At 44.3% G+C, this 13356-nt stretch overlaps 1 protein-coding gene across 5 annotated transcripts in view; it reads right to left on the bottom strand.

The window, feature by feature from the left end:
* The window catches only part of MTG1 (mitochondrial ribosome associated GTPase 1), a 536307-nt gene that overhangs the window by 272450 nt on the left and 250501 nt on the right, over nt 1–13356 (bottom strand). For all 5 annotated transcript variants that reach the window (XM_073552076.1, XM_073552080.1, XM_073552077.1 and 2 more), the window contains 2 exons: nt 7588–7678; nt 7447–7508 (listed from right to left, as the gene is read on the bottom strand). In XM_073552076.1, coding sequence (XP_073408177.1) covers nt 7447–7508; nt 7588–7678 — 153 coding nt within the window. The remainder of the gene's footprint in view (nt 1–7446; nt 7509–7587; nt 7679–13356) is intronic.

Below are 13356 nucleotides of genomic sequence, written 5' to 3'. Positions count from 1 at the left end.
GCAACAGGGGGCGGGGCGAGGATAAAAGGAGCAGGGGGCGCGCTCAGGAGTCAGCTGGCAGAGAGGCTGACAAGAGACAAGAGTCCGTGTTTTTCAGAGGGAGATGGTGTAACGGGCGTGGTGGTGTTGAGAGACCAGCAGGGGTCTGTGAAGGGTAAGCGACTGACTGACCGTCAAGTTGCATGTGCCTGACCCCCACCGGGAGCTGACCGCCATCCACGTTCAAAAACACCAGGGCTCGCTTTTCCTCGCCACGTCGCGGCTGGTCCGCTACCCCCAGCCGCTGCTGTGACTGCGCACCGACAGGCTTCAGCGGCCTGGACACTACCTCCCTGTCTCCGCCCACGGCTGCAGCCCTTCCATCACCGGCCTCAGTGGACACCTTCCCACCATCGGCGACAGCAGAGGCCCACGTCACGTCCACAAAGAGACCCTGAGCCAAGGCCGGTCAACGGTCACCTGAGAGTCTGCGACATACCTGCGCACTGGGAACAGGAGCCGACTCAGATTCTTCAGGGCCTGTTGTGCCCCAACAGCACAGATCCTTCAGGGCCTGTTGAGCCCCGACGGCACAGATCCCTCCGGGCCTGTTGTGCCACAACAGCACAGATCCTTCAGGGCCTGTTGCGCCCCGACGGCACAGATCCCTCAGGGCCTGTTGTGCCCCAATAGCACAGATTCTTCAGGGCCTGTTGAGCCCGAACAGCACAGATCCCTCAGGGCCTGTTGCGCCCCAACAGCAGAGATTCTTCAGGGCCTGTTGAGCCCCGACGGCAAATTCCTCCGGGCCTGTTGTGCCCCAACGGCAACGATCTTTCAGGGCCTGTCGAGCCCAATCATCCCTGGCTATCGGGGCACCAGGGCAGCCACATCAACGACCTCTACGCGGCCACGCTTGTGATCCTGAAAGACCCCTGGAAGGATAAGTTTACTATAGGAAATAGGTCTAAGGGGTAAGGTTTCTCCTTGTGGAGAGTGACATACCAGCTCTGGCTTGTCAAGGTAAGGAGGCTTATTCGCCGTGCAATGCTCCTCTGGGAAATTGTATATGCAAAGAAGAGGAAGAGGCAATTTGCCTATAGGAAATAAGGACCCATAGTTTGGCCATACGTGGCCTATAACACCCGGGCTAACCGGGTTAGTCGCATTTATAATAAGAAAAGCGTTGTTAATTTTGTTGAGTCCCTGCGTGGACCGATTGTTGTTAACCCCTTTGTTTGCTCAGCATAGCCCCAGCGGCTACAAGTTATAAAAGTTGATTTCACAAACCACACTCAGTCTCGTGTCTCGTCACTGCATCCTGAGAACCTGCTGCACCCTTACAATGGTATTGTCCTTCTGATAATGGAGATGAGTCAGAGTTAAAAGAAACTTACCGAAGTTTTTTTCTTCCTTTTTTAATAGAGATTTTAGGGAGCCCTCCACTTCAGATTGGATGACGGACCCAAGGCTTGCTGCAAAGTCAGGGGTCTCCTCAGTAATAGTCCTCTGTGGATGCAGTTTGAGCAGAGATCCTTCTGCCAGTCAACTGCTAGCAGGTTTTTGCATAGCACACACTCCCTGTTCCTTTTCTTAGTACTAGCTTTTCTAGGCCTCTCCTAGTGATTTCAACAAATAATAGGCCTCTTAACAATTAGTGACATTCACAAAGATCACTCACCACCAGCTGTCACTTAAGAGTACTGGATGTCGGCGGCTGTTGTGGGATAGTCATAGCATGAGATGCTGTGCTCCTCTGGCTGGGATGACTGCTGCTCCTGCCACTCAAAAGGCTGCCTCCCCTGTGCCCACGTTGATTGTGAGCTAGCGGCTGCTGCTGCTTATTATCTTGGTCCTACATGACAACCAGATAAAGTAAGCAGGAGTGTAAGCAGCATTCTGCTCTCCTTTAAGAAGGGGGAGCCAGAGCCATCTTCTGGGTCCACTTCCTCCGATGACTGCCCCCCCTCCCCTCCATGCGCGAAAGCCGACCGCATGCACCGGCCACCATTTTCTTCAGGCGTGACCCCTGACGTCACCCGAGCATGCCCATTCCCAGCGTGTCTTCCGCCCAAGACATCAGCAGTGCACGCCATCGGATATGCTTTTCGGATGCAGGCTGCAGTGACCGATCTGAGGCTTGTCTTGAACCGCTGCAGCCTGCGTCTGCACATGAACAGAGCCGCCATGGGACTCGTGAATGGTGCTTCCAGTTACCTGAAGGCAAGCGCCACAGGCACACAACCTGCTCTTCCGGACAGTGGGACAAGACTGTATGAGGTTCCCATCAAGGACCAGAAACCAACTGATGCAGGGGAGAGGTACCGCCCATTTATTTCTGTAGTTTTCCTGTCCATGCAGGGCAGATCCCTCTCTCATGTGTGCAATTTGGGAGGAAAAAGGGTGTGTGCTTTATAATCTGAAGTGAGCTTACTTGGGGTTGGCTGCAGAGGAGTGGGTTCACAGGAGCCAGGGTCGTTGCTTCAGGAGGCAGGCGGCGGCAAAAGTGCGGCGATGCTGTGGTGAATGGGATCCCAGATGTCGGTGCCGGTGAGCGTTGTCCATTTTCCCAATGATTTCCCTGCAGTGGGCTTCGGGAAAATGGCTGTCAGAGGCGGCGAATGGGCAAAATGAGACCTCGGGAGACAACATCTGGAGATGAGATCTCATCTCCTGAGATCTCAATCTCTGCATGAGCCACCTCCGCCTTCTCTAAGCCCGCTACAGAGATAACTTTAGGAAAATGGACTCACCTGTGCCGACATCTGGGATCCCAGACACTGCAGCATCGCCTCGCTCCTGCCGCCGTCCTCCTTAAGCAGCAATTCTGGCTCCTGAGACTTCACTCTACCACAGCCATGCCCCCCTACCAGGTAAGCTACTGTGGGAATAAAAGACAAACCACAATTTTATTTAAAAATATTTTTCCTATTTTCCACCCCAAAATTTGGGGTGCATCTTATAATCCACAAAATACAGTACATCACGTAGGATACACAAAGACTCTGCCGTATACAGTTAGGTCCATATATATTTGGACAGAGACAACATTTTTCTAATTTTGGTTCTACACATTACCACAATGAATTTTAAACAAAACAATTCAGATGCAGTTGAAGTTCAGACTTTCAGCTTTCATTTGAGGGTATCCACATTAAAATTGGATGAAGGGTTTATGAGTTTCAGCTCCTTAACATGTGCCACCCTGCTTTAAAGGGACCAAAAGTAATTGGACAATTGACTCCAAGGCTATTTCATGGACAGGTGTGGGCAATCCCTTCGTTATGTCATTCTCAATTAAGCAGATAAAAGGCCTGGAGTTGATTTGAGGTGTGGTGCTTGCATTTGGAAGGTTTTTCTGTGAAGGAAACAAGCGGTCAAAGGCGCTCTCCATGCAGGTGAAACAAGCCATCCTTAAGCTGAAAAAACAGAAAAAACCCATCAGAGAAGTTGCTACAACATTAGGAGTGGCAAAATCTACAGTTTGGTACATCCTGAGAAAGAAAGAAAGCACTGGTGAACTCATCAATGCAAAAAGACCTGGGCGCCCATGGAAGACAACAGTGGTGGATGATCGCAGAATAATCTCCATGGTGAAGAGAAACCCCTTCACAACAGCCAACCAAGTGAACAACACTCTCCAGGAGGTAGGCGTATCAATATCCAAATCTACCATTAAGAGAAGACTGCATGAAAGTAAATACAGAGGGTTCACTGCACGGTGCAAGCCACTCATAAGCATCAAGAATCAAAAGGCTAGACTGGACTTTGCTAAAAAAAAATCTAAGGCTAGTTTCACACTAGCGTTTTTGAGCGCAGCGACGGCCTGCGCACGCCCGCCGCTAAGCCCCGCCCCCTGCTGCGCCTCCACCGGTAGCTCTGCCTACCGGCGCATGACGCTGCATGCGCCCTGCGTCCCCTATCTTTATCACTGGGGGCGCAGGCCGTGCGCAGTATGCGTTTGGCGGCGCATGCGTCCTTTTGACGGTGCGCCGACCTGCGCCAAACGCAACCTGCTGCAGTTTGGTTGCGCCGGCGCACCGTCAAAAAGGCGCATGCGCCGCCAAACGCATACTGCGCACGGCCTGCGCCCCCAGTGATAAAGATAGGGGACGCAGGGCGCATGCAGCGTCATGCGCCGGTAGGCGGAGCTACCGGCGGAGGCGCGGCAGGGGGCGCTCAAAAACGCTAGTGTGAAACTAGCCTAAAAAAGCCAGCACAGTTCTGGAAAACATTCTTTGGACAGATGAAACCAAGATCAACCTCTACCAGAATGATGGAAAGAGAAAAGAATGGCTAAGGCGTGGTACAGCTCATGATCCAAAGCATACCACATCATCTGTAAAACACGGCGGAGGCAGTGTGATGGTTTGGGCATGAATGGCTGCCAGTGGCACTGGGTCACTAGTGTTTATTGATTATGTGACACAGAACAGAAGCAGCCGAATTAATTCTGAGGTATTCAGAGCCATACTGTGTGCTCAGATCCAGCCAAATGCAGCCAAACTGATTGGTCGTCGTTTCATACTACAGATGGGCAATGACCCAAAACATAAAGCCAAAGCAACCCAGGAGTTTATTAAAGCAAAGAAGTGGAATATTCTTGAATGGCCAAGTCAGTCACCTGATCTCAACCCAATTGAGCATGCATTTCACTTGTTAAAGACTAAACTTCAGACAGAAAGGCCCACAAACAAACAGCAACTGAAAACCACCTCAGTGAAGGCCTGGCAGAGCATCAAAAAGGAGGATACACAGCATCTGGTGATGTCCATGAGTTCAAGACTTCAGGCAGTCATTGCCAACAAAGGGTTTTCAACCAAGTACTAGAAATGAACATTTTATTTACAATTATTTAATCAGTCCAATTACTTTTGGTCCCTTTAAAAACAGGGTGGCACATGTTAAGGAGCTGAAACTCCTAAACTCTTCATCCAATTTTAATGTGGATACCCTCAAATGAAAGCTGAAAGTCTGATCTTCAACTGCATCTGAATTGATTTGTTTAAAATTCATTGTGGTAATGTGTAGAACCAAAATTAGAAAAATGTTGTCTCCGTCCAAATATATATGGACCTAACTGTATATATTACATGGGATGCAACGAGGCATTGCCATATATACAGTTGTGGCCAAAAGTATTGACACCCCTGCAATTCTGTCAGATAATACTCAGTTTCTTCATGAAAATGATTGCAATCACAAATTCTTTGGTATTATTATCTTCATTTAATTTGTCTTAAATGAAAAAACACAAAAGAGAATGAAGCAAAAAGCCAAACATTGATCATTTCACACAAAACTCCAAAAATGGGCCAGACAAAAGTATTGGCACCCTCAGCCTAATACTTGGTTGCACAACCTTTAGCTAAAATAACTGCGACAAACCGCTTCCGGTAACCATCATTGAGTTGCTTACAATGCTCTGCTGGAATTTTAGACCATTCTTCTTTAACAAACTGCTCCAGGTCCCTGATATTTGAAGGGTGCCTTCTCCAAACTGCCATTTTTAGATCTCTCCACAGGTGTTCTATGGGATTCAGGTCTGGACTCATTGCTGGCCACCTTAGAAGTCTCCAGTGCTTTCACGCAAACCATTTTCTAGTGCTTTTTGTGTGTTTTGGGTCATTGTCCTGCTGGAAGACCCATGACCTCTGAGGGAGACCCAGCTTTCTCACACTGGGCCCTACATTATGCTGCAAAATTTGTTGGTAGTCTTCAGACTTCATAATGCCATGCACACGGTCAAACAGTCCAGTGCCAGAGGCAGCAAAGCAACCCCAAAACATCAGGGAACCTCCGCCATGTTTGACCGTAGGGACCATGTTCTTTTCTTTGAATGCCTCTTTTTTTCTCCTGTAAACTCTATTTTGATGCCTTTGCCCAAAAAGCTCTACTTTTGTCTCATCTGACCAGAGAACATTCTTCCAAAACGTTTTAGGCTTTTTCAGGTAAGTTTTGGCAAACTCCAGCCTGGCTTTTTTATGTCTCGGGGTAAGAAGTGGGGTCTTCCTGGGTCTCCTATCATACAGTCCCTTTTCATTCAGATGCCGATGGATAGTACGGGTTGACACTGTTGTACCCTCGGACTGCAGGGCAGCCTGAACTTGTTTGGATGTTAGTCGAGGTTCTTTATCCAACATCCACACAATCTTGCGTTGAAATCTCTTGTCAATGTTTCTTTTCCGTCTACATCTAGGGAGGTTAGCCACAGTGCCATGGGCTTTAAACTTCTTGATGACACTGCGCACGGTAGACACAGGAACATTCAGGTCTTTGGAGATGGACTTGTAGCCTTGAGATTGCTCATGCTTCCTCACAATTTGGTTTCTCAAATCCTCAGACAGTTCTTTGGTCTTCTTTCTTTTCTCCATGCTCAATGTGGTACACACAAGGACACAGGACAGAGGTTGAGTCAACTTTAATCCATGTCAACTGGCTGCAAGCGTGATTTATTTATTGCCAACACCTGTTAGGTGCCACAGGTAAGTTACAGGTGCTGTTAATTACACAAATTAGAGAAGCATCACATGACTTTTCGAACAGTGCCAATACTTTTGTCCACCCTCTTTTTTATGTTTGGTGTGGAATTATATCCAATTTGGCTTTAGGACAATTCTTTGTGTTTTTCATTTAAGACAAATTAAATGAAGAAAATAATACCAAAGAATTTGTGTTTGCAATCATTTTCAGGAAGAAACTGAGTATTATCTGACAGAACTGCAGGGGTGTCAATACTTTTGGCCACAACTGTACATCACATAGGATACACCGAGACTGTTGTATACATCAAATAGGAAATAGTGAAAGACTGCCGCATCCATCACATAGGATATACTGAAATACTGCCTTATACATCACATAAAATAAGCAGCGTATACGTCACATAATAAGCCATATACATCACATTAGATACACCAAGATTCTGACACACATATTAGTTAGGATATGCCGAGACTCTGACATATATACATCAATTTAGGCAGACTGCAGTATTCATCACATAGGATATGATGAGGTTCTGCCATATATACATCACTAAACTTAGTAGCATATCCACAGAAGAGGACTAAAAATCCTCCCAAAATTCTATTTAGTATTTTGCACCTGTGTTTTGCAACATCTTTGTTATATGGGTTGGCTGCATACTGTAGTGCATTTGTTCAAAGACCTGGGCAGGTAAACGGTGCTGCCATTTTTCATATATAAATAGGATATGCGGAGTCCCTGTCGTACACATCACATAGGATGCACGGAAACAACTGTGTACATCACATAGGATATTCAGTTAGCAGAAAACAAAAATGGTTACAAATACAAAAATCAACAAAAATCAGTAATCTTGGCTTTATTTTAGTTGCATTAGAAAGGCACCATAAAAGTAAAATACATGATGTAAATAACTGGGTTCCAAAGTGAATACACTGTAAGAGTGACTAAAGCCTATAACTGGATAATATTACTGACCTGAATTTTATAAAGCACTGAGCGGGTAATTCCAGGTTCTCCCCCGACTTTAGAGGCTTTTCCTAGAATAAACATATTAGGATGTTTTATGCATACAGAACTACTAATTTTAGGGAAACATTGCAAAAAGAGTGTTTGTACCTTTTCGTAGATGCATTCTGCGCAGAGCATTTACTAGAGAGGATTTTCCCACATTAGGAATTCCAGTCACCATAATGGATATATCTAGGCTCTGTATTGGGTAAGCATAGATAGAATATAGAATACATAATAGAATGTATTGGGTAAGCATACAATAAAGAAAACCGGTATAGTGGATCTAGCAGTCTTATATTGCTGCTATGTAAGGAGAACATATTAAAGCTCCTACTAGTCACATTTATACAAATTATTTTGGGGGCATCTGATTTATAGGAGATATATGAGAGTACTCATCAGAAGACCATTACCCTTGCACCAAAATGCAGTGATTGAAAGGCTGTTACACATGTTGTGTCAGCAGATAATCACAAGGGTATTACACAAAGATCCTACATCAGCATTTCTTACATGGATATCAATATACCACATCATCCCGTCAGCCAGAGCCACCAGACTACTACCCCTAATATCCCACATCATCCCGTCAGCCTGAGGTCAGAACCAGAGCGCTGAGTGGAACGGTCCTAACTTCCATACCGGGGATCCCTTTAAGAGAGGCATGGGGTCAGTACCAAAGTGCAGAGTGGATTTAGTAACATAGTAACATAGTTATTAAGGTTGAAGGAAGACTAAGTCCATCTAGTTCAACCCATTATCCCATCCTAACTTGCCCTAACATGTTGATCCAGAGGATGCCCTCACTTCCATACCGGGGATCCCTTTAAGAGGGGCCTTGGGTCAGAACCAGAGCGCTGAGTGGATTTGCCCTATCTTCCATACCGGGGATACCTTTAAGAGAGCCTGGTATCAGAACCAGAGTGCTGAGTGGATTTGTCCTGACTTGCATACCAATGATGCCTTTAATAGAACCCTGGGGTCAGAATCAGAGCGCTGAGGGATTTGCCCTAACTTCCATACCGGAGATCACTTAAAGAGAGCCTGAGGTCCGTAACAGAGCATTTGAAGGCAATTGCCCTGACTTCCATATCAGGGATCCCTTTAAGGCTATGTGCACCCGGTGCGGATTTTGCGGCGGATCTGCAGCATTTCAGGCTCTGCGGGTCCGTGGATTTAGGTGCGTTGTACAGTACCATTGTTTTCAATGGTAAACTGAAAAACGCTGTGCACTTGCTACAGATTTATCCGTGTGGATTTGCTTCGGGTTCAAATCCACAGCATGTCAATTCTTTGTGCGGATTCCGCAGCGGTTTCACACCTTCTCCATTGTAGAGATGTGAAACCGCAGGGCTAAACCGCAGGCTAATCCGCAGGTAAACTGCAGGTCTTTTGACCTGAGAATTTACCTGCGCATTTTTCCAAATCCGCGTGGAAAAATCCGCAAGACCAAAATCTATGTGTGCACATAGCCTAATAGAGGCCTGGGGTCAGAACCAAAGCGCTGGATGGATTTGCCCTGACTTCCATACCAGAGATCCTATTAAGAGGGGCCTGGGGTCAGTACCAAAGCACAGAGTGGATCTGCCCTGACTTCCATACCAGAGATCCCTTTAAGAGGGGTCTGGAGTCAGTACCAAAGTGCAGAGTGGATTCCCTACAATTTTAAGCATGCCCTAAAAACGCATTTATTCATTCAGACTGGCCTACCGCCTCAACACACTAACCTAACTATCCCTGTGTGGCCCAGTCAAAAGTTTTACCATAACCAGGTTCCCCGCATCATGTTCCAACATGCTTTATGCATCTATTATCCCTCTGTGTCCATACTGTTACATACTCAACACTATGGCTGGTCTGAACAATGAAGGCAACTGTTACCACCCACCTTTCGTGTCTCCCTTTTTTCCACATAGATTGTAAGCTCGTGAGGAGATAATTTGCATATTCCCAGTGCATTCTGGGATAAGTTAAGAGTATCCGCTAGCTCAAACGCCACTGGATTTCGGCCGTTACAGCTGAAAGGAGGACATCGGTAAACCAGGGGAGGAGTCATGAGGAGATCATTTGAATATTCCCAGCGGGCTCAAAGAACACGGGATTTTGGCACGTTTTTCAATGCTTTCATACAGCTCTGGAAAAAATTAAGAGACCACTGCACAGTTTTATAAAAATCAGCTTGTCTGACAGTCATTCTATTCCAGTGTCAGTTGAATTCCAGCCAGAGTACACCTCATTCTACTTAATGTGCTTCTGATTAGGTGATCACCTGAACTAAATCTTATTTAACGAAGGAAAGTATAAAAAAAACCCTGCTGTGGTGTTCACAATCCTCTTGCAATAGGACAAGCTGGATGGCAAAACAAGTTCTAGCAATATCCCAAAAGAAATAGGAATGAAAAAATAACCATGCCAAAGGAGTTGAAAAGAAGTCTTAAATGAGGAAAAGAAGGGCTCAATTCTGACTTTACTAGCAGAGGGATACAGTGAAAGTCCATTACAACAAGGTCAAGCAGCAGACATTGGGGACAACAAAGCTACAGACCGGCAGAGGGCGAAAATGACTCTCCACTGACCAGGATGACCATCATCTTATTCGAATGTCACTCAGCAACAGCAAGATGACATCAAGTGACCTACAAAAGGAATGGCAAATGGCAGCTGGGCTGAAGTGCACGGCAAGAATAGATCATAACAGGCTCCTAGAGGCAAGGCTCAAGTCATGTAAAGCTAGAAAAAGCCTTTCATCAATGAGAAGCAAAAGAGAGCCAGGCTGAAGTTTGCCAAAGACCATAAGGATTGGACCATAGAGGACTGGAGTAAGGTAATCTTAACTGATGAGTCTAATGTTCAGCTTTGCCTAACACCTGATCGTCTAATGGTTAGACGGAGACATGGAGAGGTGCACAAGCCACAGTGTGTTGCACCCACTGTGAAATTTGGTGGAGGATCGGTGATGATCTGGGGGTGCTTCAGCAAGGCTGGAATTGGGCAGGTTAATCTTTGCGAAGGACGTATGAATCAAGCAGCATACAAGGTTATCCAGGAAAAACTGTTGCTTCCTTCTGCTCAGGCAATGTTCCCCAACTCTGAGGACTGGTTTTTCCAGCAGGAAAATGCGCTAAGCCACACAGCTAGGTCAATCAATGTGTGGATGAAGGACCACCACATCAAATCCCTGTCATGGCCAGCCCAATCTCCAGACCTAAACCCCATTGAAAACCTCTGGAATGTAATTAAGAGGACGATGGATAGTCACAAGCCATCAGACAAAGAAGAACTGCTTACATTTTTGTACCAGAAGTGGCATAAGGTCACCCAAAAACAGTGTGAAAGACTGGTGGAAAGCATGCCAAGATGCATAAAAGCTGTGATTAAAAATCATGGTTATTCCACTAAATATTGATTTCTGAACTTTTCCTGAGTTAAAACATTAGTATTGTTGTTTCTAAATGATTATGAACTTGTTTTCTTAGCATTATTTGAGGTCTGCAAGCACTGCATTTTTTTTTTTTCATTATTTTGACCATTTCTCATTTTCTGAAAATAAATACAAAATTTAGTGCTTGGAAATTCAAAGACATGTTGTCAGTAGTTTATAGAATAAAAGAGAAATTTACATTTTACTCAAAAATATACCTATAAAGAGAAAAATCAGACAAAATGAAAATTTTGCAGTGGTCTCAATTTTTGCCAGAGCTGTATAAACAGCAGCTAGACAATCTCCAGACTATGAAATTTGTTTTGGGCCATCCTGGTTAATGAAAGTATGTAGGCTTACCTGGAATATGCTGACCTCAAATTTGGGGAGCATATTAAACCTCACAGATCGGCTTTAATACTTTCAATTACCATTTACATTTGCAAGTTATTTTAAAATAGTTTTTTTATACAGTTGTGTCAAAAAGTGTTTGCCGCCTTCCTGATTTCATATACTTTTGCATGTTTGTCACATTTAAATGTTTCAGATCACCAAACAAATTGAAATATTGGACAAAGATAACACAAGTAAACTCAAAATGCAGTTTTTAAATTAAGGTCTTTATTATTTAAGGGAAAAGAAAACCAAACCTACAGGGCCCTGTGTGAAAAAGCGATTGCCCCCTAAACCTAATAACTAGTTGGGGCACCCTTATCAACAACAACTGCAATCAAGAGTTTGCGATAACCGGCAATGATTCTTTTAGAATGCTCTCGATTAATTTTGGCCCACTCGTCTTTGCAGAATTGTTGTAATAGGAGGGTTTCTGAGCATGAACCGCCTCTTTAAAGTCATGCCACAGCATCTCAATCGGATTTAAATCAGGATTTTGGCTAGGCCACTACAAAATCTTAATTTTGTTTTTCTTAACCAATTCAAAAAGAGAACTTGCTGGTGTGCTTTGGATCATTACCATGCTGCATAACCCAAGTACACTTTAGCTTGTGGTCACGAACAGATAGCTGTACATTTTCCTTCAGGATTTTTGGTAGACAGCAGAATTTATGGTTCATTTACCACAGAAAGTCTTTCAGGTCCTGAAGCAGCAAAACCGCCCCAGACCATCACACTACCACTACTATATTTTATTGTTGGTATGATGCTCCTTTTTTGAAATGGTGCATTACTTCTGTGTCAGATGTAATGGCTCATACACTTACCAAAAAGTTCAACTTTTGTCTTGTCAGTTAACAGTATTCTCCCAATCACTTTTTTACTCAGGACCTGTAGGTTTGGATTTCTTTTGCTCTTGACCCCTTAGTGAGAGCCAATTTGGTACTTAATGACCAAGCCAATTTTTATAATTCTGACCACCTTCACTTTATGAGGTTATAGCTCTAGAACGCTTGAAAGTATCCCACTGATTCGGAGATTATTTTTTCGTGACATATGTGTTAGTGGTAACATTTCTTCAATATAATTTGCTTGTATTTATGAAAAAAATGGAATTTTGCCAAAAAATGTTAAAATTTTGCTATTTTCAAACTTTTAATTTTTGTACGTTTAAATCAGAGGGAGGAGTCACACAAAATTGTTAATAAGTAACATCTCTCACATGTATACTTTACATCAGCACAATTTTGGAAAAGTCTAACAGTTGAAATTCCAAATGCAAATGTAAAGAAGAAGTGGTACAAACAACGGACGATGGCCGTTTCGAAACAGCAGTCGTCCGTTGCATCTTTTCTTCCCACTTCCTTGCTGTTTTTATGTGATTTCCAAATAAAGGACATAAATGGGACGGTGAGTGCCTGTACCACAATTTTGGAAACAATTTTTTTTTTCTTAAGATGTTATAAGGGTTAAAAGTTGACCAGCGATTTCTAATTTTTCTAACAAAATTTACAAAACCATGTTTTTAGGGACCAGCTCACATTTGAAGTGAGTTTGGGGATCAATATAACAGAAAATACCCAAAAGTGACACTATTCTAAAAACTGGACCCCTCAAAGTGCACAAAACCACATTCAAGAAGTTTATTAACCCTTCAGGTGCTTCAGGTGCTTCACGAGAATTGAAGCAATATGGAAGTAAAACATGAACATTTTACTTTTTTCACAAAAATTTATTTTCGCAAGCGTATCAGGAGAAAATGGACCACAAAATTTGTGGTGTAATTTCTCCTGAGTACACCAATAGCCTGTATGTGGGGAGAGCTACTGTTTGGGCGCATGGCAGGGTTCAGTAGGGAGGAAGCACCGTTTGACTTTTTGAACGCAAAATTGGCTGGAATCAATGATGGAGACCCCATGATGTACCTAAACGGTGGAGCCCCCCAATTCTAACTCCAACCCTAACGTCAACACATCCCTACCCTAACCCCTAGCCCAACCCTAACCCTAACAGAAAAATGGAACTAGTAGAATTAGACCTACCAGTAATTCGGTTTCTAG

Source organism: Dendrobates tinctorius, unplaced genomic scaffold (genome assembly GCF_039654945.1).
Source record: "Dendrobates tinctorius isolate UK_male_01 unplaced genomic scaffold, ASM3965494v1 ptg000184l, whole genome shotgun sequence".
NCBI lineage: Eukaryota > Metazoa > Chordata > Amphibia > Anura > Dendrobatidae > Dendrobates > Dendrobates tinctorius.
This window is presented reverse-complemented; position numbering and strand designations above follow the sequence as displayed.